Below are 21,653 nucleotides of genomic sequence, written 5' to 3'. Positions count from 1 at the left end.
AGGTTCCATACTTAAAGATCCATTGAGATAGGTAAATCAGATACGCAGCTTATACAACTTCTATTCCGAGTGCTACTATTTTCCAGGAAATTAGAAGGGAGGTTAATTAAGAGCAGGGGAAAGAGGGAAAGTATTGGAGATTTAAATATATCTAGGGTCGTGTGTGAGAGAGGCTGACTGCTCTGTGCAATGTAACTCCCAGATGAGTAGTGAAGAATTTTAAGACTATCAGCGCAGCCGCATATTTTCTTCCAGGTATATTCAGCTCCAAGAGCACAAGAAAAAGTAGACAGAAAATTAGTTTACTTGAGTTGTTTTTTTTTTTCCCGAGAAACTAATATTAAATGAGAATCATAAGCAAAGCATTGGTGTGTGTCAGTGTTTCTAAGAATTGACTGCAGGATTTTAGCTTTTAATAAGTGAAGGAGAATATGAAGGAGGAGGGACCATGGAAGACCATAGAATCAATGAAGTGCAGGGTCCCCGTGGAATCAAGGTTGGCTGTAATCAGAGTCTTAAATGGAAGCTTATATAACTTCTACTCCGAGTACTAATATTTTCCAGGAAACTAGGAGGAAGGTCATTTAAAGAGGGGGAGAGAGGGAAGGTACTGGAGATTTGAGAAGAGAGAAACAGGAAAATCAGAGAAAGTATGATGTCTGAAAGTGAGAGCATGGAGAATTTGCAGAGTGCTGTTGACAAGAATCACGGTACGGCCAGAGGAAAAACTGCCCAAGAGGGTATGGAGGATTGATCCATGGGTTTGAAAGGTATGGAAGATATCAATAGATGAATAAAGGATAGAATGTTTTTATTAGCAGGAAACAGTGAGCAGCTTTGAACATAAGTGGTTCATATAAAAGATGGCAACCCATTGTTGCGGTGATACAACCCTCAGCTTTGAGCCTTATTTTCAGGCTTTTCCATACTGTCTGTCTTAGAGCTCAAACAATTTTGAGACCTGCATCCTGCCACTGTGCAGTGACTAACTTGGATGCTTTCACTGAATTCTTTCAATTAGTTCTCACAGCAATTCTGATAGGTAGAATTCATGTTCCCTTCACCCATCACTGCAAAGAGATATTATTCCTGGTTTTTACATAATTAAATTCACAAAGCTCACATCTGATAAAACCGTGGTGCCATTTCCAAGTCTAGCCATTTGGACATACGTGGTATATTTTTAACCATCACAGGTTAGAGGCACTACACTCTATCTATGTATAGATTGCAGACAGATTTCCATTCAAGGGAATTTGGTAGTAGTTATGTGCATGTCTTTATATAGAAATTTGATCATATTTAAATTTAAAACACTTTCACATTGTTTAAGCAGCGAAGTGAGTGATCCAAACTGTATTTCAAAAAGACAGCTTGAGACAGTGAGGGGGATGGATTACAAGGTGAGAAACTATTGTCAGAGATCATATAAGTGATGGTGGAGATAACAGAAAGAAAGGAGACATGGCTGAGTTGTGGCCAAGATAGACATGAGAGGACCTGGTGACTAATGGCAACGCTAAGAGCTGGAGGAGTAAAACATGACATGGGTTTTTTTGCTTGGCCAACAGGATGAAAGGGACAAGCATAAACTAAGAAAAGTGAAGAAAATATATACTTAAGGAGGAGACAGTGAGAATGGTTCTGGGCAGGTTGAATTTAAGATGCCTCCAAGAAACCCATGTGAACACAGGAAGACAAGTGGGCAAGAATTATTACCTCCAGTCTTCACAGCTGCATGCAAGGAACTTAAGAGGCTTCTCCTAAGGTCACAGAGTTATGTAGTTGTGGAGATAAAACTGAAACAAAGGCCTGCTTCTTCACAGTAATGAATGACCCTAGGGAACACAGGCAATAGGCGCTGGTGTATTTCTTTCCTTTCATGGTAGAGGCAGGTCAAATCATAAAAGAAAACAGAAACTTAAAAAGGATATACTTTAACGGCTGCTGTGAACTGAGAAGAAAAGCATTTTGAGACGCAGCAGGAGAGAAGTTTCCGCGTGCCATCTGGTTATCACACTGCAGCCTTTTGAACTAAAGACCACTCCTGCCAGCCCAAGTATACTGTCTCTTTCGGACCCTGAAGGGTTCCTGAAGATCGCCATGTGTCTGAAGCACTCAAGTTTGAGATACTAGAAGCCTGACGCTTTGATCTGGGCTTCCCCCCGCCACATGCCTTCAATAGGCACAGGTAATACTGTGACAGCTATCCAGTCTCTTCTCCCGCAGAAGAATGGATAGTCATCACTGGGATTAATGTGAGCTCAGCCTTGCGGACGCCTGGGTCCCAACAGGACACGTGTCCATTCTTGGTCTTTCTGCTTCTCTAGCTCCCTTTCTTTCTCCCTCTCGCTCTCTTCTTTCCTCATGCCCCTCTAAAACATACAGAGATGCATAAAACAGGTCATATTTCCCACATGGCCACTTTGAACTAGTTATTTAAGAGGAGGTTTAATGTGGAAGGAAAGATTTGGGAATTGCAACTCCGCCATGTCAACAGATATTTTGTAGAGATCCTAGTTACCCTATCAAAATCCTTATCCATTAAAGAATTTAATGATGCTGTTCCCTCTCTGTGTGAGAGGCACAGGCAGGTCCACTGAGTATATTTCAAAATAGGTGTTCTTGTCTACAGAACCTTCGGATTTGGCAACATAATGTTTCTCTGATGTAAATTCAGCTTTTACATGCTCCTCTTTTAATCATCTTTAATTGGCAATATTAAAAAAAAAAACAAATATAATGAGGAGAGAAAATTAAAAAATGCTTTAAAAATGGAATGGGAACTCCCTAGCTTTCTGACTCATTCTAAGTGAGATATTTACAGAATGGCTTTATGCTTTAATCTTTAATAAAAGTTCCAAACATTGAACATGCTTAAATGCAAATATATCTGTTCAAATGCCAGTAATTAATGATACATAATAATGATACCAATCATATGGGCATTTGATAAATATAACAAAACTCCATTTCAAGCAATATGGCTAGCTGGATAGTATGTGAAAAAATGCTGGGTAAATTATTCAAAATCTCTTTTACAAAAAAAAATTACCCATGAATACGCTGGCAGCAAAATAAGAGAATTATAGTGGGAAAGCAGACTTGCAGGATGACTCTTTAACTTAGGGTACTTGCCCATCAATAGAAGTCTAGACCTATAAATTTTAGAAACTAACAGGAAAAGAGAATAAGAAACAAAGTTTGCCGTTAAAGTAGGCTATAAGGTCTTATTAGAGAACCCTGCATATAGCCAGGATCCTGAAAAAAGGCAAGCTTCAGTGGAAAATGAAAATGAAATGAAATTATATCCCAGTGTCAGTTTTAACTTAGTTGGAACAGGAAAAAATAATAAATAAACCCTCTTAAAATTGCTTAACACAAGTCTGCATTTACCCACTTAAGTTGATATGTTAAAAATGGTAGAAAAACAAATACTTAATGGGCTTTCTGATAACTAATGAAATATCAGTATGCGACCTGCCTCCCTGGTGGCTCCGTGGGTAAAGAAGCCTCCTGCAGTGTGGGAGAGCTGGGCTCAGTCCCTGGGTCGGGAAGATTCCCTGGAGGAGAGCATGGCAACCCACGCCAGTATTCTTGCCTGGAGAATCCCATGGACAGAGGAGCCTGGCGGGCTACAGTCCATGGGGTTAGGGACTAAGCACATGAGGCCTGCATGGACCAAATGCATCTTAACAAAAACTTGGTTTAATATGGACTCATTTTGGGAAAGCAAATCTTCCCAGGAGAATGTACTTTAAATCTGGGCCTCAAAAATTCCCTCAGACAAATTTCTAAGGACTAGAGTTCACAATCGCCCAATAGAATTCAAGAATAGCCCAAACATGGGAAGAAAAATAAGCTCCCATGAAGAAGAGTCAGAAGAAACATATTGCTGAATCAGACACACAGACTGCAGATATAAGAAAGGTTAATGTAGATTATAAAATAAGCATAATGAATTTAAAGAAATGAGATATTATATACAGTATATTCTTATAGATTGGAACTTAAGCAATATCTATTACAGGCTTACAAATCAAACTTCAAAGCCTTAAAATCATGAAACACTTTAAGGAAGGAAAAAAAAAAACCAGAAAACAAAATAAAACAACAAAGAAGTCAAAAGCAACAGCAGCTTGTAATCTTGAAATCAGACGTATACGGCGCGCTTTTGCCTAGACAATAATATTAAAGACTCTTACCCTTGAGTGACTTTTATAACTTCAACCTAATTTAATCATAACAAAAACTTTTTGTCTATCCTAAAGGAAATCAGTCCAGAATACTCTTTGGAAGGACTGATGCTGAAGCTGAAACTCTAATACTTTGGCCACCTGATACAAAGAGCTGACTCATTGGAAAAGACCCTGACGCTGGGAAGATTGAAGGCGGGAGGAGAAGGGGACAACAGAGGATGAGATGGTTGGATGGCATCACCGACTCAATGGACATGAGTTTGAGTGAACTCCAGGAGTTGGTGATGGACAGGGAGGCCTGGCGTGCTGCAGTCCATGGGGTCACAAAGAGTTGGACACGACTAAGAGACTGAACTGAACTTAACTTTGCCTAGACAATAATATTAAAGACTCTTGCTCTTGAGTGACTTTTATAATTGCAACCTAATTTAATCATAACAAAAACTTTTAAGGTAAGTACTACTAGATTCTCTTTACTTAAGAATGAAATGAGGCTCAGAGAAGTTATGTGGTTTTCTGGAGATTGCCTCATGTCATTGACAGAGATGAAACTGCAACCTCACCACACTGGTTCTCCCACATTTGATTCTATTAATACGTAGCTTATTCCTTAATTAAGAATTCACAATTCTGTTTAACACTTTGAAAATCAAGGAGACTTAACCAAAGCCTGATAGTATATATTTACATGCTTGTCTTTTTTTCAAAGAAGTTTTTTTATAAATAATTGAATTTGCACCGGACACCCCACCCTGCTGTTTTAAGAAGCCCCTCACACATCTAAAGTTCTTAGATGCAGAAAGAGAGGCCTTGGTACTGAAACTAAAAACTTGTGTACACAGCTTCTACTGGATGTATTTTCCTTTTAGGAACGAGGGGAAATCTCCCATTTTTGAGCCATTCTATATGCCAACTCAATTGCATGTAACGTTATACATATCTTTAAAAGATACAGTTTTGTAAATATTTAATATTCTGCTACTTTGATTTTGAATTGTAAATGTCAAATATTCTATTTGGGTTTTTAAAAAAATGTTTTACTATATTTTGTTTAAAAGGAAAAGTTGTACATTTTTAGAATGTTTTTGAGTAGATTCAATGTACTGAAAATAAAAAATTAAAAAAAAAAAAAAAACCTGAATTTGCTTCTGTACACAATCCTGCTTTAAAAAAACCACACAAGCAACTCAATTATCTCCACTGAATAACGAGTGAAAGGCAGGGGGCAGAACTTCCTCACGGTCTCCAAAGTCCTGCTCAAGACCTCTGGCCACCATCACCACACAGTCTACATTGAAAGACGTGGTGGGTTAAGCTGAATTTCTTGATTGCACCTACCTGTTGTCACCTTCCCTGGAGTAGAAGACCGTGAAAGCCTGAATGTTCCCTTTTGCTTCTGCAGGTGGGCGCCAGCTGAGACGGACAAACCGACTAGAGACCAGGACAGGGACCACGTCTCTGGGAGCGGATGGGAGGACACTGGAGCTCAGGATGGCTACGAAGGAAGGAGAGAAGGCTGTCAGAAGTGAGGGGGACATGGGCAGGAAACGTGCAGGAAGGCAAGGAAAGCCCGGCAGCAAATGCGGAATGGTGCATTCCCATCCATTCTAAAGGAAGGAAGGAAAGAGAAACCAAAGGCACAACAGTGGAATTGAAGGTGTATTAGAGTGTATATGTTAATTTCAAACTCCTAAATGATCCCTCCCCCACTACTATATATAACATAGATAACCAACAAGGACCTGCTGTGTAGCATGGGGAACTATACTGAATTTTTTTTTAGTAACCCATATGGGAAAAAAATACATACATATATATAACACTCACACATGTATTTCAGAAAAAATATATATATCCAAATCACGTTGCTGTACAACTGCAACTAACACAATATTGCAAACCAACTATATCTCAATAAAAAAAAAAAGTATTAGGATTTCTTGGAGTTCATAAAATATTGGCAAACTAATAACACGATTCTATTGTATATGGCCAGTTTCTACTGCTAAAGGGATTCATGACCATAAGCAAAAAGTTCGGTTTCAGCATGAAACAGGGAATATAGACTTACTACAGGTATTTTTTGTTTTGGCTGCATCCTGTGGCTTGTGGGATTTTAGTCCATCAACCAGGGATTGAACCCAGGCACCAGCAGCACTAAGTCCTAACCACTGGCCTACCAGGGAATTTCTTCCAAGTACTGATACATGCTTTAGGTAACCAAGCAGTTACTATAAAATCTTATTCCACTCTGACTGCCCGTTTACATCATTCTAGATACAATGTGAAGGACCTTGTTTTACTGTTTACAATGAGCACATGAAATTAAAAGTAGCAAACCAAATGTTGAAAGATATAAATAGAAGCCATTCTACTAGCAATGCTAATAGAAGGAAAGACTGAAAATTCCACTGGACATCAAGAATTACCACTGTACCATACTTGTTGAGTATCACCATATTTAAATCCAAATTCAATGACTGTTATTCATAGGAATAACTGAATCATCCACAGGTGGAAAACTGGGTTATCAAATACTTTAGGGGCATTTATAATCTTTAACAGATGTTTGCAGTTAAATGAGAGTGTGCTTGTGTGTGTGTATGTGTTTGTGAATTCATAATTAATATTTGCTGGATATTTCCATTTTCTTCTGATTTGTTCAAGTCCCCAAGTCTAAGGAACATATAGTTCATTTTGACAGGTGATTTCTGGCCCCAAAGCACAAGTACCCATTTGTCTACATTTAATCTTCCAACTGGCTTTGGTGGGCCATTTTCTCTAATTCTTACTGAAGTTAGTCTCCATTCTTGCATTTACTTTCTCCAGAGGCTAGCTGAATGGGCATTCCTGCTGTGAACTAAACTCCTGTTCACTGGAAAATCCATTTGGGGAGGCAGGGGGTTCTCTTATTTCCCAACGGTCCTGGAAACTTAACCAGTTTACAATACAGTTAGAAAGAGAGGTTTTCAAGAGCTGCAAAAAGCTTTCAGTTATTTCTAGCTGCGCAGATTCTTAGCCAGCTTCTTTGCACATACGATTCCCCCCGTGCTTTCTTGATCAGCACAGTATTTGACAGGAGTGGAAGACTGGTGGTGAGCCAGTCAATCTTTTATGATGGAGTAATAAGGGGAGGGGACAGACGGACGCCAGAGTAGGGAGCATCTCTCTTACAAATACGGGCGTTAAGCTCCCTGACGAAAACCTTTGCTTCCGCACACCGTGGACAGCTCAAACTCTCAGGCTGAAGTGAATTTATCACTCCCCCTCAGCCTGCTTCTCCTCCAGGGCCGCTTGACCTAGTTGTGTCTACACGTCTTCTCAGATCTGTAGCCTACAACCCTAGACACGTATCCCCTCTTCCTGACTTCGCCTCACTCGCCCCTGCGAGGATTCCCCTTCATGGAGACGCCTGCTACCTCTAATCTATCTCATCTCGGCTTCTCTCCACACTGTCATTCTCTCTCACCAGACTTGCCACAACGGTCTTCCAGCTCCCCGCCTCGAATTCATTCTCTGTACGGCGACCAGCATCAACTTGTATGAAGACACACCGGCTCATCACTCTCATCTTTCTCCTCTGTGCTTACTCGTTACCTCAGAGAAACTCAAGCTTCTCAGTCTGCCGGCCGGCCTTGCTCCTGTCTGTCGTTTTTCTTGGTTTGCTTTCCCTCGCACAGAGGTCCTAAGTGCGCACGCTTTATTTGGACGGTGATCCCAGGAAAGACCCGTGAGGAGTCCGGAAGGAAACAGGGCCAGGAGGGAAGGCTGGAAAGAGGGAGCTCCCTGGCGGATTGCCACTGAGGGTGCCTGAAGAGCACCCTCCCTGGGGACTCTGGGAGCCAAGGCCGCACAGGCCTTTGGAGACACACACTGGGGAGTTTATCTATCTACTTCCTCCACTGTAAGCTGAGTGTAATTCCAGAATATTCGCCTTCCCGCACAATAGCCTCACGTGTTCTGTTGCCAGAAAAATAACAGCTTTGGGCAGAGACTTGCTGATGTTCACATTAGCTCTACTCCCTAGGCAAATATTTAGCAAGCACCTATCCTCTGCAGCCCTCCTAGGGCAGAGGAGATGAGGCCACTCTTCTCATGGGGCTCGCCTGGATGCACACTGCATTTTGATGCTGATACTGATCATGCTTGCTTTCTCCAGGCTGAACCACTTGCGGTTCCCCAGGGCCGTGGCACAGGCAGTTCCCACTTAAACAAGTCCACTTCATTCACTTAAATCCTCCTTTCTTCTTGACTTACTGTAGGTGTATTTCCTCTGTAAAGACTGACTCACAGTATTTGTAGAATAGCTAACAGACATACAGTTAATATCTATCATAAACATGAATGTCTGAAAATCAAATAATGAATAATTTTACTAAAAACAAGATTCAACCTGACAAATAATAAAAGAAATGCACATTTAAATAAAATCTAAAAGTCAGAATAAAGTCTATTAAAAATCTGTCAGGGAAGCAAGACTTTAAAGAATGTTCATATGTAGTAGTAGTCAGGGTATGGGCAAGCTCTATGCTGTCAGCTGAAGTCTGTAACAATACAGTCTCTTTAGAATTCAATTTGGCAAAAGGCTTTAAAATGAAAAAATATTCACATCATTTGACCAAACACTCTCATGTCTATAAATTTATCACTTCAAAAATAATGAATACCCCATTATCAAGGCATCATGTGAAATCATAGACAGTACATTTTCTCAAAGGTAATACCTATACATCTCATCAGTTTAAAGAATATGGAATCTTTTTAAGACTTTATTTACAAAAAATAATTTTTTTAAACAAATGTAAACAATGATGACTTGGAAAAATCTTTTGAGAATTTTCAAGAAGTCAAAAAGATAAGCTTTAAAATAATAGGAGATAAATTTTCAAATCCTTCTTCCCCAGGAGCACTTTGCTTATGGGGGTACCACATCAAAAATGAGCTGGTTTCCCCACCCTTCAGGGGCTGCCATGAAGGAAACTGCTGGGCGGGGCGAGGATCTGTGGGGGGTTCACTCAGATGCTTTTCACTCCAGGCTTCCAAAGTATCTTCTTACACAGTTAGTTTAGACTTGATTTATCAAATCAAGATCAGACTAAAATTAATCATGGACTCTTTACCTCAATTTCAACAGTTGTTATATAAAAAGGAACGGACACATTTTTAACAAAGGAAAGACTTCTTATTTTATACAGGGGCAATCATTTTGTTCTTGCTAATCCTCCATGCTTTCTCTCAACAGTAACTTGTCTTCACATAAGGTCTCAATAAAGAGCCAATCAGGACTTCTTTTCTTTGCTCTTGGAGGCCTAATCTGCAGTCTGCCCCTAATCTCCCTGGCCCATTACTGTTGTCATGGTTACAGCTTCTTTATCTGTTGTCATGGAGAAGAAAGGCGAATTTGCCACACTGTAACCTAGTCTTCTTTCTTTTACTAAAGGATCTTTTAAAAAAAATTTATCATAGCAAAATCCAAAAAAGGAGATGATTTCAGAGGATAATATAAATCTAAAGAACAGGTTTAAAACCTAAATTATTAACTAACATTTTTGTGAGGTCATTGCAATAGCATTGATAACAATTACAATATTGGGTTAATTTTTCTGTAAGGCTACATTCCCTTCTATATACCAAAGACATTTTTCCATCAGATTTTTAATATACAGTGTTTATGGACATTAATTTTTCTCCAAGCTTATTCTCAGTGCTCAACCTGCAAACTCTGTAAGAGATATGAAAGATGATAATATATATTCATAAAAACACACAAATATTTAATTTGCATTAAACAGCCAACCAATAGGCTCACTTCCCTGTTACTCCACATGTCATAAACTAAAACATCATAAATGCAGCTCAACCAGATATGTTATTTGCTGTGTTTCTTTATTAACTTGATATTTTTTAAAAATAAAATATAAATAGAGAACATTAGTAAAATGATAGGATCATCTAACTGTGCTAAGGGCAAACATCTATTTAGTTCTCTAAATGGAGAAGTAGGTAACATTTCAACTTTGGTTTGCAGTTTTTATAGTTCACAAAGTAATTTCACAAGCTTACCAAAAAAATCTTGTACATATAGAATTGAAAATGACAAAGACTAACATTTTCTTCTAAAGTTTCATGTTATTTTCAAAATTCAAAGAATCATGGCTTTTGAGCTAGTGTATTAAGAATTTTAGTAAAGCTATGAAATGTGAATTAAAAATAGTGATCTTAAGTCATTTTTCACTTAAGTTAATACTTGAGAACAATTAATCAACTCTACAATATTTCATTAAATCTAAGTCTTTACATAAAATAATTTATATTGGGTTAGTATCCAAACATAAGTCACCAACATTTATTAAATATATATAATTTCCTATTGTTATGCTTGGAGTGAAGAATTATTTTTAAACCATGAATTCTGTCTTAAAGGAAGAGGGAACTAATTTGAAGACATAAGGTATATAAAATGTAAGACAATTATAAAGTTTGAGGCAGTCTCTTACTTACAAACAATTCCCATTCTAAATTTTTTGTCAGGGTGATTGTTCAGAAATCAGACCACACTTTTCCACTAAACATGTCTAATCTTTTCCCAGAAACCTATTTAATTGATCAATCTATAAACTGTCCATAGAAATAGTGCTATAGAATTGAAGGATACATGTTGGAATTTTCTCTGATAAATCAATGGATGCATTCAGTCATAAACTGACTTGATATTCACAGAGGGAAGAAGATGTGCAAAGGAAGGGGTGAAGAAGACCTGTTTCAATCTATTTCCAGATTCCAGAGAGGAAGGCCAGCCTGGGAATCTCCCTGCCCCTCCTTTTCCCTCAAGGACCCATCTCCTCCCACCTCCAACATGTGCCTTCCATCCCAGGCTACTTCTACAGTTGCCTTTTATAGTAAGCCTGATAAAGATGAAGGTCTCTAGGGTGCAAGAGCTAGCCTTGAGGTGTTTAAAAAGGCCTTGGGGTTGCAGGCTGGCTCCCTGCTGCCTCTCAGCTCTCCAAGCTGAATTTTCTGGGTCCCATGAAAACCTGGGGCTCTCACCTCTGCTACCTCCATGTGCTGAACTTGAGGTGGACGGCCTTCCTCTTCCCAACTGCTTCACGGCTCTGACCTGGCTTCTTCAGAGTTCAGCCTAGGAGTCACCTCACTGATCCCCATCCTGGCTTAGGTGCCTCTACTGAGCTTCCACAAGATGAGAATAAGCATCCCCTCAGGACACTTCCTCGGAGAAGGCAATGGCACCCCACTCCGGTACTCTAGCCTGGAAAATCCCATGGACAGAGGAGCCTGGTAGGCTGCAGTCCATGGGGTCGCTAAGAGTCGAGCATGACTGAGCGACTTCACATTCACTTTTCACTTTCATGCTTTGGAGAAGGAATGGCAACCCACTCCAGTGTTCTTGCCTGGAGAATTCCAGGGACGGGGGAGCCTGGTGGGCTGCCGTCTATGGGGTCACACAGAATCAGACATGACTGAAGCGACTTAGCAGCAGCAGGAGGACACTTCCTCCACTGCACTGCGGTGGTCTACTCATGCTTTGGCATCCTATCCTAAAGAAGATGCTTGGTGAGAGTAGGAACCAGGTCTAAACCATTCACCACAGTTTAATCTCCAAATCTAAACTGCAGTGTATTTGGTCATATCCTAGGCATCCAATGCATCCTGCAATATTAGCTAAATGAAAGGCTTTACAAATTTGTGAAATTACAATGTTTAGACTTGACTAGATTACTTCATTTATACCACCACAAAAAATCGGTATTTGAGATTAGGTACAGGCAGGGGACTGAGCTATCACTGCAAACTGATTATGTTATTCATTATTGTTCTGCCAATAAATTATCAGGGCTTCCCTGGTGGCTCATGGTAAAGAACCCACGTGTCAATGCAGGAGATGCAGACTTAATCCCTGGGTTGGGAAGCTTCCCTGGAGAAGGAAATGGCAACCCGCTCTAGTATTCTTGCCTGGGAAATATCACGGACAGAAGGAGACTGGCAGGCTAGTCCATTGGGGTCTCAAACAACCTGGGCACAAATTAGTGACTCAACAAGAACAACAAACAAATCACAAAGTGGAGTGAAAAGCTGAGCTAAGAGGACAGTTTCTAGGGAATGCAGGTTAGGGGTGAAAATACTTCATTTTGGATCAAATGGAGTGGGGAAAAATCTTTCTGAAATCCAATGATGTACCAAACAATCGTAAAAGTTATGTTTATGTGGGAATATCTCCAAGAGTGATAACACTTTCATTAAGAAGCAGAAAAGAAGCCAAGAAAGCTGGTTTGTCCTGATCTGGGGATCTATTATAAGAAATGTGATGCTTATCCCAGGACTGTATATCAAAGAGAATTGCCAGACCAAGGTAGTATGCTAAGAAGAATTACCTATGGCCACACAGAGAGATAAGAAGAAAAACAAATTCTGGAAAGTGTTATCGTCTCAGCAGAGGGAACTACATCTCTCAGAACTTAAAATCTTTTCAAAAGACAAAAAGAGAAGAAAAAACAGTATCTGGTGAACTGGTCAACCAGCACCTTTGTGAATGAATATTTTTAGTCAAAGCTGTATATATGTAAACACATACATTGTATGCTTTTAATGCTTTCTTTCTTTTCCCTTTGTTTAATTAGGAAAATACTTTTTAAAGAGTTTATCCAAAATGCAGGAAGGGCCACAGGCAGTTTTGGGAGGTGATCAATCCATTATTTATGTAAACAAATGGTTGTAACTAGAAAACCATGATTAAATAGATGTCAGATCTCTGCTCTGAAGCTTTGTGACTATGTGACTTGTATTTTTCTGTTTTTTTTTTTTTTTTAATTTATCTGAAATAGGAAGTTATTTATCTTCTCTAAAGCTTATTTTCCACATTTAAAAACTGATCCAAAACATTTAATACACAGGGTTAAGTGATATTGAGAGATGGATTTTAAGGGCAGCACAGTCCCAAGTCTATACTTTGTATTCAATAAACAGTGGTTTTTAAATTTCTCTATCTTCAGATGCGGGGAGCAAAAAGTCTGTTTTGGCTGGCCCAGTGTCAAGTTGTCTGTCTAGAAATCTAGAAATCCTACTAGAAAGGCTCTAAGAACGATTTGGGCTCTGATAGGTCAAATGATGTGGGGACAAGAGTGCTTCCTATATCCAAGGACAGAACTTGGTCCCTCAATCTCTCTCCCTTTTTCCTTTACCAGGTAACAGAGGGGGAAAAAAAAAAATCATCCTTTGATTTCCCTTTTTATCATCCCACATGTCCCCTCCTGTAAGAATTTGCTTCATTTCAGGTCTTTATTCCTTCCCTGGATTTCCTTACTAATCATGGTACCCTTTTCATCTTGGAGCAGTGGCTCCAGGGCTTCATGAGGCATTTGTAATCATCTCTGCCATCAACGTCTCTCCCTAGGCCCTTTCACCAACTGCGGGAAAGCTAGGCTTCTATCCAACCCCAGCTCCCTTTGTTTCCAGGCTTTCCATTGAGTTGATGTCATTGAATTCCTAGGCATTGTTTATCCTTTCTCCATGCCTAGGGACCCCAAACATGCCATTTCAATCATTTCCCTTCATCAGAGCTTCCTCGAGGGATAAAGACTGACATGCAACACCGCTCCTTCCAACCTTCATGGGACTTTACTATCACTCACCTCATTCCAACCATATAGTGCTTTGACCCAGCTGCCCTATAACCCTCTTCTCCAGCCACGGAGAACATCCAGAGAACACACCTCAGATACATCTAAAGATACAAAGCAGCGTGGCAGGCTTTAAGAAGCAGTGCTTTTCCATGCAGTTTCCTTTGGTAATAAGACACAATCAATGAAAACAGCAGACAGGCTCAGTTGCTAAGGAAAAAAAAAGCTCAGAGCTAGAGCATTTAAATATTTTTTGTTAAGTAACTGAATTTTTCCAGTAAGAAACTAAAGGAAATGTAAACTGAAGGTGAAAGTCACTTAGTAAAAAATAAAATTAAATTAAAAGAAAAAAAAAAAAGAAAGTCACTTAGTCATATCCGATTCTTTGCAACCCCATGGACTTATACAGTCCATGGAATTCTCCAGGCCAGAATACTGGAGTGGGTAGCTTTTCCCTTCTCCAGGGGACCTCCCCAACCCAGGGATCGAACTCAGGTCTCACGCATTGCAGGTGGATTCTTAACCAGCTGAGCCACAAGGGAAGCCCAAATTGAAGGTCAGTCAGTTCAGTTCAGTTGCTCAGTCATGTCTGACTCTTTGCAACCCCGTGGGCTGCAGCACTCCAGGCCTCCCTGTCCATCACCAACTCCCGGAGTTTACTCAAACTCATGTCCATCAAGTCAGTGATGCTATCCAACCATCTCATCCTCTGTCGTCCCCTTTTCCTCCTGCCTTCAATCTTTCCCAGCACCAGGGTCTTTTCAAATCGAAGGTAATGCAAATTAAATAAGAACTAATGGTTTAAGTTACTCTCTTTAGTACTGCAGGTACTTTTAACAACTGCTTTTACTGTTTCAGAATACCAAATAACAAGGGAAAAAAACAAAACACAAAACTCCAATTACATTTGATGGTTCACTGAGTTCTACTGATGGCAAACTTTCAACTCAGTCCATTGGATTTAAAATAGATTTTTAGGTTATATTTAAGGGTGCTGTGTAAGAGTAGCAGTGGAAATGCTCATTGCCAGGACAGCTACTTTCAACGTTATGAAGTGTTTTTGAGAATCAGAATTTCAGACAGAAAGGTTTGCCAGATGGTTCGTCTCCTATGGACAGGATGAGAGTGGGTGTGGGGACACGGAAGGCTGGGGAACTGCAGGACATGGAGGGTTACTGAGCATCTTGGTGCCGCATACTTGGCTCTAACCTCTATCTACTCACCTTGGAATTTTATAGGTACCAGAACAAAGGGAAATAAAAACAAAAAAGAATAACGGAGGACATGAAGCAAAGATAAATTAATACTTATTTCAATCAAGTTTATACAAGTAGAGCCTTATCTCACTGCTATAAAGCCACCACAAAACAACAGGGAGCAGAGTGTGGGCATGAATGATGTTTCCTTAGATCTCTCCCTCTTGTTAAAAAGAAAAAAATTATTGGAACATAGTTAATTTGCAGTGTTGTGTTAGTTTCCGGTGTACAGCAAAGTGAATCAGATATATATGTATATCTCCAGTCGTTTTTTGATTCTTTTCCCATATAGGTCACTACAGAGCATTGGGTAGTTTCCAGTGCTATACAGTAGGTCCTTATTTGAATGTGTCCTTCTAAACCTATGTACTAGGTCCATTCTTTTTTTTTTTTTTTTAATTTTAATCCTATCTCTAGGAAGTAAGATAGTGGGTGTGGAGAAATTGCAACCACAGTGAAGTGATTACTCCTGTATGCTCATTCTTTTTTCTTTTCAAAAGAAAAGTGAGGGAAATGGGAATAAAGCAGTAAACCAAAAAAGAAGCTTATTGGCCTGAATGTAACATTCATTCTCCAAATCCATTAAGTAAAAAAAACAAAAGAAATAATCCCTAGAGATTACTGATTAAGTAATTTTACATAATCATAAATTGTGGATATGCATTAAATGCTGGTATTCTCCTTGGTCACTCTAAATAGAACAATATTAATTCTTACAGAAACGGTAGATCTTTTAAAAAGTCTTGTTAGTATTTTTTTTTCAATCATTCAATGTGTTGCTTTACTTAAAGACCCATATCAGTTAGAATTATAGTTGGTAAATTTCTTTTTTTTTTTAATAATTATTTAATTAGTATACATGTGTTCCTCCAATAATTCAAGAATAACAAAAGGCATGCAAAATTCTGAAACATAAGATACAGGTATTCATTCACCATAACAAAAATATCTATTTTAAGTTTGACTCCTGGCTACTACACAAGCTGAAGCAAAATACCAGGTTGGCCAAAATGTTGGGTCAAGTTTTTCACACCATCTTGAAGAAAAACCTGAACAAACTTTCCGGCCAACTCAGTATGTGCTTGACCTGTGTTCACATGTTCACCAGCATCAAGTAAGAGAAAGGATGGATGTCATTTTTTTTCAGAAGTAAAGTAAAAAAAGTCTTGGGATTGCAATTAGGAGACAGCCTATATTCTCCACCAGTTAGTAGCTGGGCAAGCGTGCAAATGGGTTAATCCCTAAAGTTGCTGTTACTAAGGTTTCATCATCCTAGGAAGTAACAATAACTCCTATCTCTGTCTCTTCTCGCTCTTCTTTTTTCTACTTTTTAAGAAACTGCTCTCTTTCCCCCCCTTTTTCCTTTGAAAGTGACTCATCCAAATTTGAGACTGAATTTGGAACCCAATGACAGCCTTCCCTGATGGTCCAGTGGTGAAGAATTCACCTGCCGGTGTAGGGGATGGCTTCCAGCCTTCGTTTGGGAAGATTCCACATGTCGTGGGGCCACTAAGCCCAGGCACCACAACTAATGAAGCTCATGAGCCACAACTGCTGAAGCCTGTGCGCCCTAGAGCTTGTGCTCTGCAACGAGAGATGCCGCTGCAATACGAATTCCAGGCACAGTAACCAGAGAGTAGCCCTCACTCCCCGCAACTAGAGAAAGCCCACACGCAGCAATGAAGACCCAACATAGCCAAAACTAAATTAAAAAGTAAATTTTCAAATTAATAAAAAAGAAACATGATACAGAAAAAGTTCAGAATTAGAAAGAAAGTAAAAGTGAAGGTCCCTCAGTCGTGCCCAACTCTTTGCAACCCCATGGACTATAGAGTCCATGGAAATCTCCAGCCCAGAATACTGGACTATACAGTCCATGGAAATCTCCAGGCCAGAATACTGGAGTGGGCAGCCTTTCCCTTCTCTAGGGGATCTTCCCAACCCAGGTCTCCTGCATTGCAGGCAGATACTTTACCAGCTGAGCCACAGGGGAAGCCCAATTAGGGTCACTACTGAATACACTAATTCAAAGGAGGTTCAACACAGTAGAATTCTGTGCTAAGGTCACTACTGATTACATGACCTTACTATAACACTTCTTGTCTCTGAATTTTCCCCCCAGTGTCAAAATGTAGCCTGAACATGCTTCTTCTTAAATATGACCATGAAGACATTAACTACAGCAGATGATGCTCATAAAGTACTTTGAATTCAGTAAAAGAGTCTAAAATTAAAGAGGAGGATGAGTGGCACTAGCCCCTGTTGTGACTATTTTTCCGTCTTAATAAACATCAGCATTGTCTACATTGAGAGCAAAGGTATATACTGTCCTTGCACAGGAGGCTTAATAATCTTAGGATGGAAATTTACACTAGAAAGATTTATGAATCTCCACCTGGAGAGACAGCTCCAACAATGAGAGCACAGGGGTTCACCAGAGTCAAACAGGGCTCGGCGACATGGTCTCTGTGTGATCCTGGATAAGACGCTTAACTTTCTGTGCAGTATTGCAAAGAGGGTACATAAAGAACAGGCCAGAATAGCGTGTGCAGAAATAAATGTGAAAAAAAAAAATTCTGAAAGCTGCTCAAGAAAAACAGAGGGGAATATACTCATATTCTTGGCTATTGAAGTGAGGAGGCATTTCTAAGAAAATGACAAGAACACAAATCAAAGAAAAATCTTGATAAATATGACTGTACTGGAACTAAAACTTTTGTAGGGAAAAGCATAATAAATGAGACTGAAACACGAAGGACAAACTGGGACAATATTTTTAATAATATTACAAAGGATTGGCTTGTCTAGTATGCAAACAGCTGTCACAAATCAGTTAAACTAACCAAGAAACAAAGTTTGAAAAGATGGGGCAGTGATGTTAGTATATAACTTTTATTTCAATATATTTGAAAATTCCTATTATCTCCTCCTCAGAGCAACTACTGTTTTTAGTTTTTACATTTTTATTGAAATACAGTTGATTTACAATGTTGTGTCACTTCCAGGTATACAGTGAAGTGATGTGGTTCTCTCTCTCCCTCTCTCTTTACATATATATATATATATATATTCTTTTTTATTATATTAATAGGTTATCACAAGATATTAAATATATTTCCCTGTGCTACACAGTAAGTCCTTATTAGTTATCTATTTTACTCCTAGCAACAACTAATTTCACCAAAAATAATTATTTCAATATAATGGATGTTAACATAAAAATACAAAGTACTGTGACCTTCATCTTCAGGAATACAAAAATTCATTAAGCTTCAGTGAGAAAGAAACCATCATTCTCACACCTTTGGTTATGTAAAGTTAAGAGTAAATTATATATTTGTTCACAAGTAAATACTTTGACAGAGGGGAAAAAATTACAGAGTTCAGAGCTCCATGCACACTTACTAAAACACTTCTATATTACAAATATATAGTTTGGGATTCTGTAGCTATTTCTTAATAAGCATGTAGGTGTGATTATGAATGATTCCTCCTTACTCTAGCTGTGTCTGAACAGAGATCACAATATTACATTTTAAATAAATCCACTGAAGGATGACTAGAAAATAAAATAAACAAACCAAATACAAGATGAAGCAGAGGAGACATCTTTGGTCCTCTCTGCCACCCTCCTATGTCATAACTCAAATATGTCAACTGTCTCTTCTGGGGTTTAAGTCTCCTGGGTAAAGATAAGGGATGGGAAATGTGGGGACTGTAAAGCCTTCACTTTTCCTGGTGAAGGCTCTCTGAGCAATCATTCTGTGCTCTCAGAAGAGGACGTACCCCTCCCCAGACAAAAGCACGAGGCTACACTGCCTTGTACAGTAATTCTTTATGTGTTAGAGAATTAACAGAGAATGCAATGTAATTCTGCTAGATCTGAGTCATAGAGGTGATTGTAAATATTAAAAACAGAGGCAGAGAGGCAGAAATGAGCTAGATTTAGTAACTTGCTTCCAAAGAAAAGAGTATATGCAAAGGGAAACATTCAAATTTCATGGTAAAACCCTAGCAAACTTAGTTTACTACTTAAATTATCATACCCAGTGATGAAGGGTAGCGATCACACAGCCCTGATATTATGTGATAGGGAGGGCATTATTCTTCTTTGGTATTTCTTCTCAAAACCCATAACCTCAGTCTAAATGAGGAAAGCTTCAGACAAACCCAGATTGTGAGATAGTCTACTGGATAGCTGGCCGGTATCATTCAAGATCCTTAGGTCAAAAAACACCCCAACAAAATAAAGGCAGAAACCATTACAGAAAACCATCATAGAGCTGGGGAGACACGACAATTAAATGAAAGCAGTACCTGAGCTGGATCTTGAGACAGAAAAATAGTATTAATGGAAAAACTGGCAAAATCCACATAAACTCTAGAGTCTATGTCATAGTAATGTACAAATGCCAGTTCCTTAGTTTTGAGAAATATACCATGGTAATGGGAGATGTCAACGGTGGGAGAAACGGGGTGAAGGTATAAAGGAACTCTGCCATATTTTTATAACTTTCTGTAAATCTGAAAAAAAAAAATCACAGTATGTAGAAATAGTTTATTTAGAAAAGGGAAGGAAGAGCTGTTGCTCTAATTACAGTTGCTGGGTCAGCCCTAATGCTCTTATTTCTGGTGTTTCTTTAAAAAGCTGAAACACATGATTAAAAAAAAAAATGCTTATCTTTTAGGAGTACACCATTTCATTCCGAGTGAAGAATTAAAAAAAGAAAAAAAATGAACAAGGGCAATGTTAGGTTTCAGGACTCTTCAGTGTGGTCAGAGTGAACATTTATCAGCCCATGTAGAAAGATGAATCGAGGAGGGTAAAATAGATGCGCACCACCCAGACTCCAAACACAGACCTGAGAGCCAAAGCACTCAGACTGCAACCATCAATCGAGAAACCGTCATCCCACCCAGAGCACACAGGATTCATGCTGATGCGTCTGTTCCACCGGGCACCGGTCTTGCTGTGTCCACTCTGTATTTCATCAGACGGAGTAACGCTCTGGATTCCAAACTAGACCCTTGTTTCATTGTTTTTCAAACTGTGAAGCCGCTCACAGCTATTAATAGTAAAATTACCAGTGACTGAATGGAAAGACAGTTTTGTTCAAGCTGGCATGATGAGTTCCAGGTAGCACAGACCTGGAGCATCACAAAGGCTGCTTGTCCTGTGTGGTAAGGAGATGGGCGTGTGCATCACCACTGGTTTTACAGCCTGTGATTGGACCCTGGGCAACTGTGTCCTGTGTGCTTCCTCAGGAAAGAGTGGAAACACCATCGAGGATGGTAAGAAAACAAGAAGTCATTAGCCCTAAAGTAATTAGCAATAAAATTAAAAATTGTGGATGGGTGTTAAAAAATCTACAAACAATAAATGCTAGAGGGGATGTGGAGAAAAGGGAACGTTCTTGTACTGTTGGCGGGAATGTACAGTGATACAACCACTATGGAATGGAGATTCCTTAAAAAACTAGGACTAGAACTAGCATGTGACCCAACAATTCTACTACCAGCCTTATACCCTGAGAAAACCATAAGTGAAAGAGACGCATGTACCCCAATGTTTGCCGCAGCACTTTTTATAATAGCTAGGACATGGAAGCAACCTAGATCTCCATCAACAGATGAATGGATACAGACACGGTGGTACATATATGCAATGGAATGCTGCTGCTGCTGCTGCTGCTAAGTCGCTTCAGTCGTGTCTGACTCTGTGCGACCCCATAGACGGCAGCCCACTAGTCTCCTCTGTCCATGGAATACTACTCAGCTATAAAAAAGAACTCTTACTTGAGTCAGTCCTAATGAGGTGGATGAATCTAGAGCCTATTGTACAGAGTGAAGTAAGTCAGAAAGATAAAGACAAATATTATTTATTAATGCACGTGTATGGACTCTAGAAAGACGCTACTGATGAACCTATTTGCAAGACAGCAATGGAGACGCAGACATGAGAACAGACTTATGGACAAAGTGTGGGAAGAAGAGGGCGGGACAAATTGAGAGAATAGCATTGAAACATATACATGACCAAATGTAAAACAGATTTGCTGTGTGACACAGGGAGATCAACCCAGACCTCTGTGACAACCTAGATGGGTGGGACAAAGTGGGAGGCAGAAGGGAGGTTCAAGACGGAGGAGACATACGTATCCCTGTGGCTGATTGTATACTGATGTATGGCAGAAACCAGCACAATATTGTAAAGCAATTAGCCTCCAATAAAAAAATTTTTTTTTTAAATTGTGGATGGGAAGACTCACTTTTTTTCTTTTTAATTTTTTTAAATTAATTTTATTTTATTTTTAAACTTTACATAATTGTATTAGTTTTGCCAAATATCAAAATGAATCCGCCACAGGTATACATGTGTTCCCCATCCTGAACCCTCCTCCCTCCTCCCTCCCCATACCATCCCTCTGGGTCGTCCCAGTGCACCAGCCCCAAGCATCCAGTATCGTGCATTGAACCTGGACTTGCATCTCGTTTCATACATGATATTTTACATGTTTCAATGCCATTCTCCCAAATCTTCCCACCCTCTCCCTCTCCCACAG

General features: G+C 39.4%; 1 protein-coding gene across 2 annotated transcripts in view; it reads right to left on the bottom strand.

Annotated features, from left to right (window-relative positions):
- Positions 1–21,653, bottom strand: part of DCC (DCC netrin 1 receptor) — a 1,302,902-nt gene that overhangs the window by 420,624 nt on the left and 860,625 nt on the right. For both annotated transcript variants that reach the window (XM_061400228.1, XM_061400229.1), the window contains exon 8: positions 5,538–5,694. In XM_061400228.1, the coding sequence (XP_061256212.1) occupies positions 5,538–5,694 (157 nt within the window). The remainder of the gene's footprint in view (positions 1–5,537; positions 5,695–21,653) is intronic.

Source organism: Bos javanicus, chromosome 24, assembly GCF_032452875.1.
Source record: "Bos javanicus breed banteng chromosome 24, ARS-OSU_banteng_1.0, whole genome shotgun sequence".
NCBI lineage: Eukaryota > Metazoa > Chordata > Mammalia > Artiodactyla > Bovidae > Bos > Bos javanicus.
The sequence above is the reverse complement of the archived record's forward strand: the minus strand, read 5'-3'. Positions and strand labels throughout refer to the sequence as shown.